Consider the following 20997-nt stretch of genomic DNA (forward strand, 5'->3'; position numbering starts at 1 on the left):
CACGTGCCACAACTACTGAAGCCTGCATGCCTAGAGCCCGTGCTCCACAACAAGAGAAGCCACCACAATGAGAAGCCCGCACACCTCAACAAAGAGTAGCCCCCACTCGCCGCAACTAGAGAAAGTCCGTGTGCAGCAATGAGGACCCAATGCAGCCAAAAATAAAATAAAAATATATAAATATTTAAAAAATTGTTAAATTATGGAACAAAGGCAGAATGATGGAAAGAAATATGAAACAGAAGGCACTTCAAAAACAATATCAGAATCCAAAAATCATGAAGAATGGGGGAGGAGAATAAAAACATAGGAATTCAATTTTTTTTTTTTAATGTCAATGGGAGTACTGATTAGCCAAGAAATACAGAAAAATGGAAGTGAGGAGAAAGACAGAATTTGAAAATGTTCATCCAAAAGTGACAAGGGGGAAAGACGATAACTCTAATTTGAGGGACTTCCCTTGGTGGTCCAGTGGGTAAGACTCCACGCTCCCGATGCAGGGGGCCCAGGTTCGATCCCTGGTCAGAAAACTAGATCCTGCATGCACGCTTCAACTAAGAGTTCACATGCCGCAACTAAGATCCCATGTGCCGTGTCCCAGCACAGCCAAAATAAATAAATTAAAAAAACTAATTCGAAAAGATACATGTACCCCAATGTTCACAGCAGCACTATTTACAATAGTGAGGACATGGAAGCTACCTAAATGTCCATCAACAGACGAATGGATAGACAAGATGTGTATATTCCATATACACAATGGAGTATTACTCAGCCATAAAAAAGAATGAAATAATGCCATCTGCAGCAACATGGATGGACCTAGAGATTATCACATGAAGTGAAGTAAGTCAGACAAAGACAAATTTCATGTAATACACATATATGGAACCTAAAAAATGATACAAATGAACTTACAAAACAGAGACAGACTCACAGATATACAAAACTTACAGTTACCAAGTGAAAGGGGGGGAGGGATAAATTAGGAGTTTGAGATTAACAGATACACACTACTATATATAAAATAAACAACAAGGACCTGCTGTATAGCACAGGGAACTACATTTAATGTCTTGTAATATCCTACAATGGAAAAGAATCTGAAATAGATATATATATGTATGACTGAATCACTTTGCTGTACACCTGAAACTAACACAACATTGTAAATCAACTATACTTCAATTTTTGAAAAATTAAGAAAAATTAGAAAAACAAAAAAGTGCCAAGGGGAAGGCATGCACTGACCAATTCATTTAACTGTTTACTTGGCAGGTGTATCCTGTAATGTTTGTTTATTCAATCAATATCAAGGACCTACTATACGCCCAGCAACATAGCAAGGCCAGGGGCTACGAAGACAAATATGTATTCAATGTGTTTCTCATGTCTTACAATGAGAAAATAAGACATTGATAGCTTACAGCAAGCATAGGACACTGACACACACCCAATATCTATAAAAGACAGTCTCTCAAGAGCTTATGGTGTATTGAGATGACAATGAGAATACCAATCGTTAAATGCTAAGAAAAAGGTAAATTTAGGGTGTTATGGGAACGTACACACTGGGTGGGAATAGGGCAGTCAGAAGAGGCTTCCTGGAGATCATATTAGAGTTGAGTTTGGAAATATGAGTAGAAATTAGCTGGGAGTAGGGAACTGGAAAGAGTTGGGTGGGAATACTCGGCACATGCAGTGTAGAAGGAAAGTTCACGGAGAGTCAAGGAACTCCAAGGAGTCCTATAGGACTCACAACAGGGGATCTCAGATTGCTTTACAGCAGAATACTTAGGGAATTCATTCCCTTCTCAAGGCTCCCCAACCTAAAGCCGCAGAGTATTTGAGGAAACAGAGCTTCGTTTTAAGGCCATGGTTAATTTGCTTCAGAAGATGAAGTAAGGCAGGCCTGACAAGTACTCTGTGGATCGTTGGTAAACACTGTCAGGGTGTTGATTCAGCTTTCCCTCTTCTGTGGGATCAGCAGGGGTAGGACCTCAGCAGCTGTGCTGGGAGCTCCATGTCCCACTTGATTAGAGCAGAAGAAATTTGACTCACGCTGGATGAACCAGATTAATTCTCCCAGGACTGAATTTTGAGCTGAGACACAGTCTGAACAGGAGGTGGGGGGTGAAGCACAAAGATTGCACTGCTCAGGAGGAAGGGTCCAAACACTGCTGAATAGGTCTCTCCAGCTACCTGGCTTCCACCTTGTCCAAGACCTAGTCGATTCTATAAAAAACTTCTGTATGTTAGTTAGGATCCTAGGTTTCAAGCAATAGGAACCCAACTCAAATTAGCTGCTGCTAGTATAACAACAGGAGCCCTTCAGCAAAATTGATAACCTTTTAGCTAAAACCAAGAAAAAAGAGAGAAAAGACACAGATCACCAAAAGTAGGAATGAAAGAAAGGACATTATCATTGACCCTTCATAAATTAAAAGAATTATAAAGGAATACTATGAACTTTATGCCAACAAATTAGACAACTTAGAGAAAATGAACACATTCCCAGAAAAACACAAATCACAAAAACTGACTAGAGAATAAATAGAAACTCTGAATAGATCTATAACAAGAAATTGAATTAGTAACTATAAATTTTCCTAAAAACAAAAGTCCAGATCCTGATAGCTTAATTGATGAGTTCTATCAGACATTTAAAAAATAAATGATGGGGACTTCCCTGGTGGCACAGTGGTTAAGAATCTGTGGGAGGGAGGGAGATGCAAGAGGGAAGAGATATGGGAACATATGTATATGTATAACTAACTGATTCACTTTGTTATAAAGCAGAAACTAACACACCATTGTAAAGCAATTATACCCCAATAAAGATGTTTAAAAAAAAAATTAATTAATTAAATAAATGATACCAGTACTCTATAAACTCTTCCAGAAACAAAAGTGGTCAGAACACTTCTAGAATCATTCTTTTAGGCCAGTATCACACCCGATGCCAAAAGCAGACAAAGATATGACACACACACAAAATATAGACCAATATCCCTTGTGGCTATAAACACAGAAATGATCAAAAAATATTAGCAAACCAAATCCAACATACAAAAACCATATAACAAATACTATGATCAAGTTGGATTTATCTTAGGAATACAAAGTTAGTTTAACATCTGAAAATCGATTAATGTAATACACCTTACTAGTAGAAAAAAGGACAAAAACCATATGATCATTTCAGTAGATGCCAAATAAATATTTGACAAAACCCAACACCAGTCATGATAAAAACTCTCAAGGGTCCCAAAAGAAAACAGAGGACATACTAAACACAGGATAATTTGAGGATGGCATATTAACAAAGGTATGGGTGTAGACGAACCACTAGGGAAAGTGCAGGAACCTCAAGCTGGTGAAAGCAAAGGCGGTACCACCTCTAGGCCCAAAGGGATAAAAGAGAGAATAATCACTAGAATCCAGGAGAGTCATACAAAGTCTGCTACCTTATGAGGTACTGTGGGCTTCAGCAGAGGGACACAGCCAACCCAAGGCATCTTGCAAGGAGGGAGCCAAGGGGATAAATAGTCTGGCCTCACTCTCCTCTCTCCCTCCTCACTATCTCCTGACAGAGCACCTCTTTGGCCAAATCCAATGGGAAGCACTGGATACACGAGTGGAGATTAGATCTGGATGGTTATATTGAAGACAGCCAGCACAAAGAGGTAATTCCCTAGCTCACGTACTTCAGAAGAATTCTGAACCAGAGCCTCAAGGACTAGAACTGGTGTCTCAAATTGTTACCTCTTCCTGCTTCTCTCAGTGTGCTGACCTGCGTAACTCCTACAGTATAAGGGTCCCCTATTGCCTATGCAGGGTGGAGACTGAAACAGCTGCTACGGCAACCCATTAGGTAGGTCTCTCTCTCTCTCTCTTTAATGCCTGTCTCGGCCTTAGAGGAGAACTTCTGATTGGCCCCATGCAGTCACATGCACATCCCTGAACCAATCCCTCTTAGGGGGCAGGATACTCATGAAGGGCCAGCTGCAAGTCACAGGCCTGCCACTGTGAGTCTGAGGTTTGTTAGTAAACTGCAGTCTCCTTCTTGTAAACTCCCTCCTTTTTCCTAGGCGAGCCATAGTTGGGAGTCTCCTATTTGGAATCAAAAGAGCCTTAAAGCAGGCTGAAAGCAATCATAATCAAAAGTAGGAGAAAGATATACTAGCTAGCCTCGATGTTATAACTTCTCGGGAAAATCATCCTTATTTCAGCTCAAAGTCAAAATTTCAATGACAGATATCTCCACACACTCAAAATGGATTTTGACTGTAACATAAAGTATGAAATGTGCATTATACGCTATACTCTAGATGAGAAATCCAAAATACCAACAAAAAACTGTTACCCAAAATTCCTATCTCACTACCCATGATTTAGGAAAAAACTACTTTTAAAAAATTTATTATTTTCACACACAAAATATTTACAGGCTTTTATATGGGCCATAGTTTCAGTTATCTTTTTTGTCAAGTCCCATCACTCACCTGGAATCAACCTTCCTCTCCATTCTCCGCTTAATCCCTTTTTGATGAAAATTCAACCAGTGGCTTGATACACACTTCTCAGTGAGCAGATTCTTCATGAATCAAAAAGTCTTTTATCTTCCTCTTCTAACTATAAGAAAAAGTAGAATGAGAGTAATTTACCTGAAGCCTCTAAGGAGTCACATTCCTCAACAGCTACACATCAGCTTCTAGTCTCCTGCACCTCCTTCTTAATTCAACAATAGATGAACATGGGAAGTCACTGATTTTTTTTTTTTTCTGGGCCTCACTGAGTGGCTTGCAGGATCTTGGTTCCCCGATCAGAGATCGAACCCTTGCCCTCAGCAGTGGAAGCATGGGAGTCCTATCCACTGGACCTCCAAGGAATTCCTGGGAAGTCGCTGATTTAAAAACAAAATTTTTCATTGCATTTTTAAAAGTTATTTTCTAAGAAACAAAACTGAGAGGAGAGTGAGCCATACTAAAAAGGTTATGACTGACTCATCTATCCTGTTCAGGTGATGCTCCAAGACCTTCAACTTCCCTTCATAAGAACACCAGTAGAGGCCAAGATTTCCTATTCCCCCCCACTCCAAGATTAATATTTATGGTTGTCAATGTTATCTATAAGAATCTTCAGGCAGTTTTTGATCAGTGTACAGTTTTCATTTTCATTTAGTGATAAAGTCTACCAATAATATTCATTATGAACTTAATAAATAACATAGTTTTTATTTATTTCTTAGTACAAAGAATAGCAATGTTGTAGGTTGAATTGTGCCCCCCAGAAAGATATATTGAAGTCCTAACCCCTAGTACCTATGAATGTGATCTTGTTTGGAAACAGCCTTTGCAGATGTAATTATATATAAGTTAGGATGAGGTCTTACTGGAATAGGGTGGACCTTAATCCAATAATGATTGGCATTTTTATAAAAAGAGGAGAAGAGACAGAGTGACAGATACACACAGAGAGGAGAATGCCATGTGAAGACACAGACACACAAGGAGAACAGCATATTATGATGAAAGCTGAAACTGGAGTAATGGGTCTACAAGCCAAGGAACACCAAGGACTGTTGGCAACACCAGAAGCTAGAGAAAGGCACAGAACAGATCCTTCCCCAGAGCATTCAGAAAGAGGATGGCCCTGCCTACATCTTGATTCCAGATTTCCAGCCTCCAGAACTATCAGACAATAAATTTGTTGTTTTAAGCCTCCCAGGTTGTGGGTTTTGTTACAGCAGCCTTTGGAAACTAACATTAAGTAGTAAAACAAAGGAGGAAAATTTAAGTATGTGGTGGAGGAAAGCTAACAAACAGGGTGGACACGTCCCGTGTTGAGTAACTGTGATGCATTCATGAGACATTAATTCTAAAAGAATGAAATTACCCTTTATAATCAAGGTCACATATTTCAATGACAATCAGATAAGAAATCAGCCAGAAAAGAGAGTTTATCCATACAAAATGAATAGTCCTTATTGAGCTCAAACCTATGTCCTAGTCTTTCTGGTACTACATTCCAAGTAACAAAAGTCACAATTAGTGACTATTTCTGTAAATAAATTAAACTGAAAGATGATTCAAATAGAGATTTTTTTGGTGTGAAATACTGCTATAATAAATGGGTCACTGCCTTAGGTTTAATAATGATGCTATGGAATGTTTTCTGCAGTCAAAGACTCCTTTGACACTCTGTGCCAACATTCTAATTACTTTACATATCTGCCTTCCCTATTAGGATATAAATTCCAGGGACTTCCCTGTTGGCACAGTGGTTAAGAATCCGCCTGCCAATGCAGGGGACACGGGTTCGAGCCCTGGTCCGGGAAGATACCACATGCTGCAGAGCAACTAAGCCCATGTGCCACAACTACCGAGCCTGTGCCCTAGAGCCCGCGAGCCACAACTACTGAGCCCACATGCCACAACTACTGAAGCCCATGCGCCTAGAGCCCATGCCCCACAACAGACAAGCCACTGCAATGAGAAGCCCGTGCACCACAACAGTCCCTGCTCGCTGCAACTAGAGAAACCCCACGCGCAGCAACGAAGACCCAACGCAAAAAAAATTTTTTTTTAAATTTGTAATAAAGAATATAAATTCCATGAAAACAGGAGCCGTATCTGATCTCCTCATTACTGTATTTTCAGGACCTAAAACACTGTCTGGAAACTAACAGGTGAGATACATAAATACTGGAAAGATCAGGACATAAGTTTGATCTCTAAGGATTTGTATGAATATGAACTTATGTCTGAGTTGGAATATACATAATGATAACCAAATATAAAAGACAGCCCAAGAAAAACAAAAATCATTAGGTGTGGACTCCAAGGTAAACCTACAGACTGACCTCCTAAGATGACAGTAAAGGATAAAAGGGTATAAACCATAAGGTCCAAGAGATGGGAGAAGAGATCACAGGAAATGAAAGATTTCCACAAATTTTTGCAACAACTAGGAAGAAAATTAACTGGCCTAACAGATTTGAAGAAGCGAAAACCTACAGAGTGGGATACCAAAGAGAAGCAGGCCAATAGAATTCCCGAAGCGCTCAGAACTAGAAGGAACAAGGAAAGGCGCTCAGAACTGAAGCCACAGGCCACAAATGAGGGGACTGAATGTAAGTCTATTTGGTGAGCATTTGGGGCCCCTAGTCTCTTCCCCAACCCTGCTAGGTAGGGTATCCAGCTCCCTCCCCCCAGCCTCCATTCAGAATTCTGGCAGCTACACTTCTTGGCTCCCAATCAGAAGACTGGAAGAGTCTTCTCAAAAGTAGGTAAGAAAAAAAAAAAAAAAAAAAAAAAGTAGGTAAGACTTGGGCTTCCCTGGTGGCGCAGTGGTTGACAGTCCGCCTGCGGATGCAGGGGACACGGGTTCATGCCCCAGATCCCGCATGCCGCGGAGCGGCTGGGCCCGTGAGCCATGGCCGCTGAGCCTGCGCGAAAGTAGATAAGACTTAACAGACTTTGAAATAAAGACATCTGTGCCCCACCTCCATCAATGAAAACGCAGGCTTGCCCCTAGAGAAAAGCGCACAAACTGACAAGCGGGCTCAGACACTGGAAGCTTCCGATTAATTTCTCAGTTGCTGATACTCAAGTATGAACGGACAGTCAAGAATCACAAGACATTTGGAAATGACCTCCAACAAAAAAGAATGAAACCAAAATATGGGATTTCCCTGGTGGTTCACTGGTTAAGACGCTCCGCTTCAAATGCAGGGGGAATGGGTTTGATCCCTGGTTGGGGAACTAAGATCCCGCATGCCACGCAGTGCAGCCAAAAATTTTTTTAAAAAAAGAAAAAAAAAGAAAGAATGAAACCAAAACAAAGGAATCCTGAGGAAGCGCCACTACTTGTGATGTATTCCTGCCAAAAACTTGAAACTAAATATCATCAAGCGTCATCTAGAACTAAGTACCATCTTACAAAAAATACAAGGGACAAATAAAAATGACTTTAAAATCAGCAAAATCAATGATGTAGGAAACTTTACAGGACAAACGACTCAGTTCTTTCAATAAACTGCTAAGGAAAGATAGGAAAACTTATACATTAAAAGAGACTTAAGATGCTTATTGGGACTTCCCTGGTGGCGCAGTGGTTAAGAATCTGCCTGCCAATGCAGGGGACACGGGTTCAATTCCTGGTCCAAGAAGATCCCACATGCCGCGGAGCAACTTAAGCCTGCGAGCCACAACTACTGAGCCTGTGCTCTAGAGCCCGTGAGCCACAACTACTGAGCCCGCGTGCCTAAAGACCATGCTCCACAACAAGAGAAGCCACCTCTTGCTGCAACAACAGAAAAGCCCATGTGCAGCAACGAAGACCCAATGCAGCCAAAAAAATAATAATTTAAAAAAATAAAAATTAAGAAAATTATAATTAAAGAATTATTTTTAAAAGGATGCTTATCGGGCTTCCCTGGTGGCACAGTGGTTGAGAGTCCGCCTGCCAATGCAGGGGATGCGGGTTTGTGCCCCGGTCCGGGAAGATCCCACATGCCGCGGAGCGGCTGGGCCCGTGAGCCATGGCCGCTGAGCCTGCACGTCCGGAGCCTACTGTGCTCCGCAACAGTGAGAGGCCCGCATACCGCAAAAAAAAAAAAAAAAAAAAAAAAAAAGGATGCTTATCAACCGAATGTAATGCATGGACTTTGATTCTGGATCTTGATTTTAACAAACTACAACTGTCAAACAAAAAATATGAAACAATGAGGGAAATTTAAACTTTAACTTTTTTGAACTTAATGTTTTAATGAGTTATTAAAGAATTATCATTTTTTTTGCTGTGATAGTGGTGTTGGTTCTTTTAAAAGGATACTGTGTCTTTTACCGAATATGGAGAACAATTTACAGATAAAATATAATAAATTTAAGCACCAAAATAATTAAGGACAGTAATAAATTATAACACATTAAACAAAATGGGAATCCATGAGTCCAATCTGACAATAAAGGGATGAACAGATAGTTAGATAAATGGGGTAGAAAGGAGGGCTTATCCATACACAAAATGCCCAGAGACAAATGTGGAGGGAGTTGTAGAGTTGGATAACCCCCATCTTATGACAATCATGGAGAAAATGATTTAAAAAAAAAAAAAGCTAAAAAGTGATAAATGTGAATAAAGGTATATGGGGGTTCTCTGTATTATTTTTGCAACTTCTCTGAAGACTGAGATTATTTCAAAATAAAAAACAAAGCAAAAATACTACAGTGGCAGAGATATAAATGAAAGAAGATAGGTCATGAGTTAATTTTTGAAAATGGGTGTTGGGTACATACTATACACGGTTGAAATTCTTCATAATAAAATTTTTTAAAATTCTAGAGTAAACAAAGACAATATGGGAAAGAAAAGAAAAAACCACCACCAACCAAAAAGAAAACCCTATGATTAATATCCTCAGTGAGATAAGAGAACATATTATATACACATAGAATAAAATAAGGATATTATTTAAAAGAAAACAAAAACAGAACAAGAAAGATATAGGAGAATCAAAACATTAGAAGGTGGCTAATAAAGTTGAAGAAATGTCCCAGAAATAGGAAGAGGGGGGAAAATGACGAAAGGAAATAAAGTTAGAAAATCAAAGGCTCAATCCAGGGGATCAGATATATAACTAGCAGGAATTCCAGAGAGATATGAGAGAACGAAAGAGGAAGAAATTATCAAAGAAATAAGAATTGTCTCAAAACTGAAAGATGTAAATCCTCAGATGAGAGGTCCTGAACCAAGGCCAAATGTCACGGTAGATCAAACACTTTTTCCAACATGCAAGGAGAAAAGGCTTAAGATATGCATTTATTGAGAAGATACAGGAAAACTGGACATTATCAAAATTAAACATTGGTGGGACTTCCTTGGTGGTCCAGTGGGTAAGACTGCACTCCCAATGCTGGAGGCCCGGGGTTCGATCCCTGGTCGGGGAACTAGATCCCGCATGCATGCCACAACTAAGAAGTCCACGTGCCACAACTAAAGATCCGTGTGCCGCAACTAAGACCCAGAGCAGCCAAAATTAAATAAATTTTTTTATTGAACATTCGTGCTTCAAAGGACATCATCAGGAAAGTGAAAAGAAAAAAAAAGAAAGTGAAAAGATAACTCAATGAATGGGAAAAATATTTGCATATTTGCTAAGGAACTTGTATCTAGACTATATTTTTTAAATTCCTATAACTCAATAATAAAGACAATTAACCAAATTTAAAAATGGATAAAGGATGTGACTAGATATTTCTTCAAAGAAGATATATAATCAGCCAATAAGAACATTGAGATGCTCAACACCATTAGCCATCAGGGAAATAAAAATCAAATCACAATGAGGTACCCATCAGAATGGGCATAATCAAAAAGACAGAAGGATAATAATAAGTATTGGTGAAGATGTAGAGAAACTGAAACCCTCCTACACTGCTGGTAGTAATGTAAAATGGTGCAGCCACTTTGGAAAACAACCTGGCAGTTACTAAAAAGACAAATACAGAGTTACCATTTGATCCAGCAATCCCACTCTTGGTATATATCTAAGAGAACTGAAACCGTATGTCTATACAAAAACTTGTACATGAATATTCGTAGCAGCATTATTCGTAATAGCCAAAAAGTAGAAGCCCAAATGCCCACCAACTAAAGGATGGATAAACAAAATATGATATATCCATACAATGGAATATTACTCAGCCATAGAAAGAAATGCAGTACTGTTACATGCTAAAACATGGATGAGCCTGGAAAACATTATGCTAAGTGAAAGACGCCAATAACAAAGGACCACGTATTGTATGATTCCATTTATATGAAATGCTCAGAACAGGAAAATCTATAGCGTCTGTAAGTAAAATGGTGCTTGCCTACAGCTGGGAGGATTGAAGGGAAACAGTGAAGTGACTTACTAATAGGTAAGGGTTTCTTTTTTGGGTAATTAAAATGTTCTAAAATTGATTAAGGTGATGGTTGGATAACTGGGAATATACTAAAAACAACTGAACACTTTAAATGTGTGAACTGTATGGTATGTGAATTATATCACAATAAAGCTATTAAAAAAAGAAGAGGAGGAAGTACTAGAAGTAGTAGTAGTACAGGAAAATGTGCTCCAAAAACCAAGGAAATAAATCAAGAAAAAAAAAAAACAAACCCAGGGATCTGGGAACAGTGAATCTAAAACAAAAGAATAGTAAAAAGAAACAAATTCCAGGACAGATGTGAAAGTAAGTCTCTGGATTAGAACTGGGAACAGCAGGCACAGAGCCACCAGAACAGATTAGAGCAGAGGAGGAAAGTCTCCAGGAAAGAAATGGAACTGATGGTTTTGAGAGTATGCAAAAAATTACTGACATGTCTATGAGAAATACTGAAGCATTCAGAAAAAAACATTAGTGATCTGTGCATGGAATACTAGGAAAATAAGAAAATAAGACAATTATTAATTCTCAGAAAAAATGACGGGATGTAAGAGAAAGGAAGAATTGCAGTTAGTCTACTCGGTTCAGCAGTGAATATCTGTTATATAATGTAAACACTATTAACAACAAATTACCACATAACCACGCTGGTGAGATGAGGGAAGAAAACCTGTGCATTTCCCATGAACGGTCAACACTTAACGTGTAAACCTAACAAATCAAGAAATATCACCTATAAGGTTATTTACTTCCAATTTACAAATAACATCAGGAGGAACAGAATGGAAATTGGAATTAGAGCCTGGAGACCATTTTCTAATTTAAGGTTTTAATATTAATTTTTAAATACACATGTGAATTCGAAAAATGTAAAAGTATCTTAAAGAAGTTTCTACAGTATTCTGCAGCTCCTAACAATAACTGAGAAATGAATGATCTTACTAAAGAAAAGCAAGAAAATACCCAAATTTATATACTAGGTCGCAGAATAAGCTTCAACTACTTCTTCCAGGAAGCCTTCCATGACACCTCCAAGTCTCATATTTCCATGGCACTTAGGCGGGTACCATGTCACCTAGAGTGTATAGATTAGATTCAAAATAGCATTCATGGAGCTGGTACTCTGTGCCAGGCACAGTACTAAACAGTTTTCATTAATTACCTGCTTTAATACAACCACCCCAACAGGTGGTAACCATCTTTATTTTAAAGAAGAAGTGCCCCAGGTCACCAGCTAAGTAGGACAGCTGGGGCTGGTACTCAGGGTCCTAACACGATTCAGTCAACGAATAACAAATCTTCACTATAATCCAGAGATTAACAATAAATCTGAAAGGCCTCCCATCAAATAAAAACGGAGCACTAATCTCCCGCTGCGGGTGTTTGCCCAATTAGCCCTCGGGGCTCAGGTGTGGCCCCTACGGTCTGAAAACCCTCGCCCGTCGCTCGGCCAAGCAGCAGGGATCCAGAAACCCCGAATTCGGATACGCGCACGCTAACGAGCCTTGCACTGACGCGGCACCAGCACCCGCCTGCGGCGCCCCAGACGCGCAGGAGGACGTCGGGCGAGGAACGTGGGCCCCGGGAGCCGTCCTGCGCGTCCTTTCCACCTCTCCTCCATTCTCGGACCTCAGCCCCATGGGGAGGTAGCCTCACCTGCACTTCTAGAGGAGGAGGAAACGGACGCTCCCACAGGGCAGTCACCGGCCAGGCTCGGAGGGACGTGCGCTCGTCGCTGCGCTCCGGCCGGAGAGGCCGAGCACTCCCGCCTCACGCTTCAGAGAAATCCCGGCAGACGCGGTGCAGCCTCCTAAAGCCCGCGCGGCCTACGCCAGCCTCCGCGCTTTCCCGCCCCTTAAGACGCAGATCTCGCGCCGGCCCCGCCCCCATCTCCACGGCGACGCGGCGTGCGTGAGGGACGCCCAGCCCGAGACCCGAGAGACGGCCGAGCCTCAGGGCAGCAGGCGACTCACCTCCCCGTGGCCGCCTTGGAGCCCCAGCAATGCGAGTTGGCCTTGAGGTGCGTGGATAGACGCGCTGTCAGGGCGGCCCCGCGGAGAGCTCTCTGCCCCCGTGGCCCACTCGCTTCTTTCACAGCTCAGCCTCCCACTGCTACTCTTAGACACGAGGAGTGGGAGCTGTCTTGAAGCGGATTCCCGAGTTACGCTTCGCGTGGCAAGCACCAGGGACGAGGCTCCCGTGTAGAGGCCGGCGCGGACCGAGGCCCTCCTTCCCCCACCTCCCGGCTTCCGCGTGAGCCTCTCTGGCTCTCGGTTCTCGATGGTTTCCGGGGAACGCAAGCCGGTCCCCGGGGCCTGGGGCGCGCGCATTCGTAGACTAGGGGGTCGTCAATCTTGACCGCGCGGGTGAGGGTTGCGCCGCCGGCGAATTAAGATTATCCCAGGTTGATGGCGTCTCTTAACCATTACTTTTAAAATGTAATTAACAAGCATTGTTAGTAAATAGTCATTAATTTAAAAGATGATCAGAGTGGGCCCAAATTTTAAAAAGTGGGGATGGGTAGGTAGGGCATTTTTTTAAATTAACGAATAGTTGATTTACAATGCTGTTAGTTTCAGGTATACAGCAAAGTGATTCAGTTTTATGTATATATATACACTATTCTTTTTCAGATTATTTTTCATTATAGGTTATTAAGGTAGGGCATTTTTATATCCTTTTCTCCTGTGCTTCGTAAAGCATCATTTGAAAGCACTTGATATTTCTGGTGGAGAGCGCAAAACAAAGGCTAGCATTATGCATTTAAATGCCTGAAAGATTTTACATTAAAAACATGAAGGAAAAAAAACTTGTTGGGTGCCTTGGTATTAGAATCACAGGTAATTTGCATTTTTGCTTTTTTTTTTACCTATGTTAAGTTTTGTAATTAAAAGTGTTTAAAAGAAGTTCCATTTTAGCGGGACACGGGAACCAATCTTTAATCTGAAGTTATGTGGCAAAGTAGTTTTTAAATAATTTAGTTACTTTCAAAGTCCTGATTAACACTGTAACTAATATTTACTTACTGTAATGTTACTCTTTTAAGTACTTTATTAAATTACATTTATACAAATTATGACAATCCAGGATGAAAAATCGGTAAGCACGCTTTCTAAATGATTTGCTGATACTTTGTCATGTACATTTACCACCATCAGCTTTGACTAATTTAGGAAGGAATTAAAGGCATTTGCATTTGAATTATAATGAAAATAATTAGTCCCATTGGGTAAGATTAGATAACAATATAGAATAACAATAGCTAGTGCAGCAGCGCTTGGTGATGTCAGACTCTTAACTACTTTGCATATATAAAATCAAAGATGTAAAGTGCCAGAAAGGGTTTAGGCTCAGCAAATAATTTGCTCTATGGTCTTACAGAAGTCTCTTAATAATTTCTTTGTAGTCGTTGAATACATGATGCCGCAACTGTGAAACTGTTCAAATCCTATTTTCTTGGAAGTAGGGATTACCCTTGGAGAAAGAAAAGCTGAGTAGGAAAAAGCTCATTTAGAAAGGTGGAGAGCAGTGGAGGTCTGAGTTGAGGCTGCTCTCAAAATTTTTAGTTTCTGATTTCTATTTGCTTCTCTGCTGTTCTTGGACTGTTAATTTCCCCAACTGACTGAAAGTTGGGAGTCCCCTTATGCCAAATTTTGAAACAAGAATTTGAACCTAAACCAAGATCTTACAAATATTTAGTAAAGAAGTAGAATCTTTTTTCTCTTACTCTCTCAAAGGGGGTTCCTATACTGATATTTGAAAATTCATTATCATTGCAAAAGGGGGCATTTAGAATTACAAATTATCATTCCTGCCAAAGAGAATAACATTCAAAAGCAACAACGAAACAAGGATTTGCAAGCATCTAGCTTTTACATGACACAGGTGAAAGAAGTTCACAGATGCCCTCCCTTAGTAAATGATTACCTTTATTCCTAGGTAATAATTGTCTTCTCCTTTAATAAGGATAGATTAAGGCTTTGAGAGGTAAGAAGTGAGTTGAGAACATGGTTCTATAAGACATTAAAGAAGAGCCTGGGGGAAGAGTACATCCTCCATAGGATAGACTAGAAGACACCCAGGAAATGAGCTTCAGGCCAGGCCTTTATGATAATACCTACAATGCCTTGAGCACATTTCATATATGGCTGGTGGTAATTTAAAAATATGCCCACAAATTCTGTGACACTCTTCCCGTATAAAGGTGTAGTCTAAGTCCTCTTCCCTTGAATATAGGCCAGCCTTAGCGATGCCTATCTAAGGAACAGCATGTGGCATAAGAGACAGTGACTTCGAGGCTAGGCTGTACAACTGTCTGGCCCTCTCCTAATTGGACACTTGCCTGGGAATCTAGCCACCATGTTATGAGGGAGCTCACGCCACAGAGAGACCAGGTGTAAGTGTTCCAGCAGTAGCTCCATTGGTTCCAGCTGACAGCCACCAACAACCACCAAACACGTGAGTGAGTGAGCCATTAGATGTTCCTAGCACACAGCTTTCCAGCTGATGTTGAAGGGAGCAGAGACCAGCTGTCCCAGTTAGGACCACCCCAAATTACAGATTTGGTGCAAAATAAATGTTGGGTTAAGCCATTGAGTTTGGGGATAGTTTGTTACACAGCAAAAGATAACCAGAACAGTGGTTTTAATGTTATCTCTTTAAAGCCTGAAAATTAGGTACTACTATCTCTTTTTGCGGTACGCGGGCTCCTCACTGTTGTGGCCTCTCCCATTGCGGAGCGCAGGCTCCGGACGCGCAGGCTCAGCGGCCATGACTCACGGGCCCAGCCGCTCCGCGGCATGTGGGCTCTTCCCGGACCGGGGCACGAACCCGTATCCCCTAGCATCGACAGGCAGACTCTCAACCACTGCGCCACCAGGGAAGCCCTGCTATCTCTCTTTCATAGATGAGTAAACAGGTTCAAAAAAGTGAAGTGACTGGCTCCGGTTTCACACTGAGTGGCAGAGCCAGAATTTAAGAGCTTCAAAAAAATAGGCCTTCTCCACTTCTCCACAGTGGCTTGCAGAGAGAGGATAGTTGTGAGAAACTCATTTTATTCATCATTACAGACGAAAAGAAAAAGTTTTCATAATTGTTTTGTCCGTTGCCAATATACAAGGACGGGAACTTAGTGCGCAATCACTGCCCAATCGGCTGATTTCACAAGTGAAGCTCAAAGAAAGTAGGCCCCTTCAAAGAAATGTAGACTTCACTATACTTTGGCGAGAAAAATTACATTTCCCTCCACAGCCATGTATCATTCCACTGTCCCACGGGGCAGAAACCGGCTCACACGTGATCTCCGTCAAACCTTTCCTCCCCGCATGGCAATTACTCTCATTTGTTCACAGAGGAGGAAAATTATATGTGCGTCTGTGTGGCCGTCAGCCGGTCTCAGCACTACATACTAACCACCTGACATTCGCAGTTTCATCTTTCACCCAAACGCACTTGCACTTCTTCCCGTGCAGGCTATGGGGCGGGAAAGAACATTTCAATGAATTTGTCAGTCGCCTGTAGCTCATTCAAAAGCAACCGTGGCAAGTTTGCTTATTAATGCAGCAACGCGTAATCTCGCTTATTCCTCATACACATAGAGGCCATTTTAATAAGAACGAAACTCAGAAGTCAGAACTTTGCCCAAGATTACACCACCAGTAAAAAAAATAGCCAAGGTTCGAACCCCAACCGGAAGGCGCACAGCCCTCAAGTTCGCCTAACTCAAGATTCCCGCTGCCGAAGCCCCAGGGTTCTCTGCCGACCCACTGCCCGACCGCGGTCACCCTGCCTGGAGAGCAGCCGGGCGGGGGTCGCGGGCTTCAAGCTCCGCCCCGCCCCGAAGCGCACGTGGGAACTGGGCGTCCTCCCCAGGGCTGCCCACGACGACCGCCTGAGCACACCTGGGAGGGTTTCCGCGGCCCCCGGCCAGGCCTCCTCCCCCTGCCGTCATCCCCTCCCGGCCTCCGCCTCCCCGCCACCGTGCGTACGCAGGGGCCGGCGCCCAGGGAGCACGCCGCGATGTTTCCTTTTTCCGGCCGGCACCGCCGCGGACACCTCACATCCGGGCGCGCGTCGGCGAAGGCTGCGCTGGGGCCCGGGTGCGTGGAGGGAGATATTAAGGGGGAGGGGGCCGGGGAGGAGGGGCGGAGGGCTGGGTTGCGGTTACGGCGGCTGAAGGGAGACAATCCGAGCGGGTTGGGGGGGGCGAGAGCGAAGGCCGCGCGGAGCAGCCCTCGGACCGGCGCGGGCGGCGGGCAGGGGAGCGGCGGCCGAGGCACCGAGTAAGGGCTGGGTGGCGGTGGGGGCGCCGGGATTCGGGGCGCCGCACGCCTGGGCCCGCGGGAAGAGAAGGGGCGCGGGTGCGCTGCGCCCAGGTTCGCGGGCGTGAGCGCGAGCGCCGGGGCGCGCGCGGGGGCCGGGCAGGGGCGCGAGGCCAGCGGGGCGGCCGGCTAGCAGCGGGCGGGCTGGTGGGGCCCGAGCCGCCGGGCTGGATGGCGGCGGGCCTGTACCGGCTCCAGCTCGGAGTGCCCGGGCCGGGGGATTCGGCCTCCCCGCTTCCTCCGGCCCACCTCCCCTCCGTGAGTACTGTCCCCGCCCATTCTCCGAAGGAGGCCGCTGGGTCGGGGCCTGCGCGAGAGGCCGGGGGTTGGGGTCTCGGCCAGGGGAAGCTGAGCTTTGGAGCTGAAGCCTGCGCTCGCCCCTTCCTTGCCAGGGCCTCCCCTGACATGTCCACAGGTGCGGCTGGCCTAGTGAGGGGCGCTCTGGCCCCGTCCCCAGTCCCTGGCCTCCGGTAACAAGGGGCAGCTGGCGCCGTCCATTGGCAAGTGACAGGCACTTTACCACTGCCCGACTTCCCGGATCCCCAGCTCCAGCCAGTCTCCTACCTGCCCCCACTACGAGAAACTTCCCCACTACTGCCTGAACGGCCCTCACGGGTGGCAGCGACTAATGTTGGTTTCTTTTTGTATTAAAACTGCTTAAAGGGTGGACCCTGATTTGGGCATGTTGCACTTTTCCTTTCCTTATCCTGTGATGCTTAGCTCTTTGATAGAAGAGGTATCTAAGTACCAGTGTTTGTGTTTCCAAGTGGGTTCTGGTTTATAGCGTAATTGTTGGGTGAGGGTTTTTTAAAGGTAGTCAGTCTAAGAGATATGAATTTCCGTTTCTTAAACAGTCAGGACTTATGAAAATTTATTGTTCTCAGTGACAGTTTTGTGCTGATTTCTTCCAGGTGCAAAGAACTGTAGACCAAGGAGCCATGGATAGAAGTGTGGGTGAAACAGAAAATGGAGATGCCTTCCTTGACCTGAAGAAGCAACCGGCCTCCAAATCCCCGCATCGCTATACAAAAGTAGGCTTTGTGGGCTTCCCTGGTGGCGCAGTGGTTGGGAGTCCGCCTGCCGATGCGGGGGGCGCGGGTTCGTGCCCTGGTCCGGGAGGATCCCACGTGCCGCGGAGTGGCTGGGCCCGTGGGCCATGGCCGCTGGGCCTGCGCGTCTGGAGCCTGTGCTCCGCAGCGGGAGAGGCCACAGCAGTGAGAGGCCCGCGTACCGCAAAAAAAAAAAAAAAAAAAAAAGTATGCTTTGTTATTAATGAAATAGTGTTTTATAGGTGAGGAGATTAGTAACATTGTGTAGGAATTTCATTAGTATTATTTAAAGTGGTAGTCTCATTCTGACTCACTATGTGAACTACATATTAACTAGATTTAGTAAAGCATTGCTTTGAACTTTTTTCTGTAGTGTGAATACCCAGAGTTTAAACTAGAATTTGCCCCTAAGTAGCCTTCAGGTGAAGGGAATATTGGCTCGATATTCCCTGTGTGAATTTGTGGATCAGTATATGTTGGCAGACAAATTCTGTAACAGCTGTGTAATTGATGTGTTATTGACTTACATTCCATAGAGTAAGGATTTCAGCTCTGGGATGCCTCACAGAAATCAGTGTCCTCTGTATTGATGTTTCCTTGAGAGGTGAACTCCCCACAGGAATACTCTGGTGTGCTTGCCTAGGGTAACCAGATTTTTTAATTCTTTTTTTTTTTTTTTACTTTCTGTTGTAAAATGCATATGGACTCAACAAAAGTTAAGACTTCAAGCTAAAAACTTGTGGTGATTTAAAACTCCTCCAGATATCTCCTCTTTCAGGGGGGTGGGGGAGGAGGAATCACCTGAAGGTTGTATATTTATAGAAGCTATTGTTTCACTGTCCTGTGGGCTACTGAACATTTCTGAAGAGGTTGACTGGAGCAGTGAATTCTCCTAGTGCACTGAACTGTGTTGAGCTGGAGTACATAAAATGTGCATGGGACTGTTGATGGGAAGGGTTGTGTCCTAGTTGGGCCCATATCTGTTATTTCCCTGGTGTGAACCCCATCAAGGATTCTAACGTGGTTATCATCCCTGGCTTCCCAGAATACTGATTGGTTAGTATTTTAAACTCGGGCTTTGTTTGTGTAGTGATGCTACTACTCTTAACTACTTGATAAACTATCCAATGCTATTGGAGTAATATTCATTTTTAGCATTAAAAAAAAAACTTGAGGAAAAGAGTGTTTTCAGGTGTAAAAGAGTTTTGGTTAATTGCTGTATTAATACAATCTGTTTTGGCATGACAGAATGTGAGTTGATAGAAAGCACTTTACTTCTTCATTCAGATTTGGTCTTCCCAAATATAGTTTCCCTCAAACCTGAGAGTGCTTGTGTAGTATTTCACAACTTAAATTCATTACCTAAAATGTTGACAGGTGAAATCTGAATGGAGAAAAGCTTATTAAATGAAGGGAAAGTGATTTAAACTGCTCTTATTGATATAAGCTCGTGTGAATTCAGGTCTCCCAGCAGTTTTTGAATAAAAGTTCTGACTGGTACTTTATGTGTAGAGTCCAGGCATAGAGGCTTTTGAATCACTGTCACACACTCATCAGAGGGTAGTATGTATATTTCATCTTTAATGTATATGCATCTTTATGCATAAGTCATTTTTAGGAAGATATTATTAGTCTTTTTTAGTGTGGAACTTATATATGTCTACAGTAAAGACTGAGAAGCTCAATATTGCCCATTTTTGACAATCCAGCCTCAGAATTCTGCCATGCTTAGATAAATGTGCCTTAAAGAAATTTTTAGGTTGACAGTTAAGTTTACATCCAATGGTCTTCTCTCCCCAATTTAGTTAGAAATAGTTTTACTTTCCACTTCATTCAAGAGTACTTAGTTAATGGCAATTTTAGGGTCATGTTTAGGCAGTGTTGGGGTATTAGGGTAGTGCTTTCATATATATGTTTCTCAACACTCTGGTAATTTTATGTGGGATTTGAGGCAAACTAAGCCTTTTTCCTTTTGAAGGAAGTTTGAAACAGTCCTATGTTCTGAGCACTATAATAAATGTCTTTTGGTTCCACAACTGGAATAATATTTGAGCCATCGTACTCCCCATATACATACTGGGATCAAACTATTGGAATAAATAAAACGTTTAGTAATGTTTCTGCCACTTCAGGTTCACAAGCTAGAAAGTTTAGAAGCAGTAGAAGGAAACTGTTCTCAGTGATTTTTGTAAGTGATGTCTTTTCTGAAAACTTTTGTAATTGAGGGATTTGTAATTAACTACAGGGTCAAGAAAACACTGGCCAGATGAGAGGGTTTCTTAAGCTTTGACCCTTCTCCACTTAGTAGTATTCAGTTGTTTTATGGGATAACGTGAATAGTCTGTTCAGAATTCGAGGTTTTTTCCCTATGCAGGTGGAGGAGTTAGATGTTTGGCGAGTGCTTTTCAAGGTAACAGACCAGAGTTTCCTGTGTGGTAGGACATCCTTTAGTCCAGCTAGCTTCTCAAACCTTAATGTGTCTCGGGATCAGCTGTGAACCTTGGTAAAGTGTGAATTCTGATTGTTAGGGCAGGGGTGGACTTGAAAATGTGGCCTCTTAACCAGCTCCCAGGTGGTGCCCATTCTGCTGGTCCACTGACCATGCTTTGAGTAGCAAGGCTTTAGTCTTCTGTGGAGAACTTGAAATATGGTGTTGATGTTGTCAAGCAACTCAGGTGCATAGTTACTCCCCAG

At 42.9% G+C, this 20997-nt stretch overlaps 2 protein-coding genes across 24 annotated transcripts in view; one reads left to right on the top strand and one right to left on the bottom strand.

Moving 5' to 3' along the window:
- Positions 1-16942, bottom strand: part of SFI1 (SFI1 centrin binding protein) — an 83288-nt gene extending 66346 nt beyond the window's left edge. For 8 of the 17 annotated variants that reach the window (XM_027124214.1, XM_027124216.1, XM_027124215.1 and 5 more), the window contains exons 1-2: positions 12591-12858; positions 4506-4635 (exon numbers count right to left, since the gene is read on the bottom strand). In XM_027124214.1, coding sequence (XP_026980015.1) covers positions 4506-4603 — 98 coding nt within the window. In that variant the 5' untranslated portion in view covers positions 4604-4635; positions 12591-12858. Of the gene's footprint in view, positions 1-4505; positions 4636-12590; positions 12862-12907; positions 13131-16921 lie in introns of those variants that run through there. The other 9 variants (XM_027124207.1, XM_027124205.1, XM_027124217.1 and 6 more) reach the window with 6 other exon arrangements.
- A 68-nt stretch (positions 16943-17010) lies between these two features.
- EIF4ENIF1 (eukaryotic translation initiation factor 4E nuclear import factor 1) overlaps positions 17011-20997 on the top strand; it is a 42418-nt gene continuing 38431 nt past the window's right edge. For 2 of the 7 annotated variants that reach the window (XM_027124225.1, XM_027124227.1), the window contains exons 1-2: positions 17146-17512; positions 18166-18285. In XM_027124225.1, the coding sequence (XP_026980026.1) occupies positions 17426-17512; positions 18166-18285 (207 nt within the window). In that variant the 5' untranslated portion in view covers positions 17146-17425. Of the gene's footprint in view, positions 17033-17099; positions 17513-18165; positions 18286-18839; positions 18948-20997 lie in introns of those variants that run through there. The other 5 variants (XM_027124229.1, XM_027124228.1, XM_027124233.1 and 2 more) reach the window with 5 other exon arrangements.

This window comes from Aethalodelphis obliquidens, unplaced genomic scaffold, assembly GCF_003676395.1.
Source record: "Aethalodelphis obliquidens isolate GAN/ISIS:26980383/991018 unplaced genomic scaffold, ASM367639v1 scaffold28, whole genome shotgun sequence".
Classification (NCBI taxonomy): domain Eukaryota; kingdom Metazoa; phylum Chordata; class Mammalia; order Artiodactyla; family Delphinidae; genus Aethalodelphis; species Aethalodelphis obliquidens.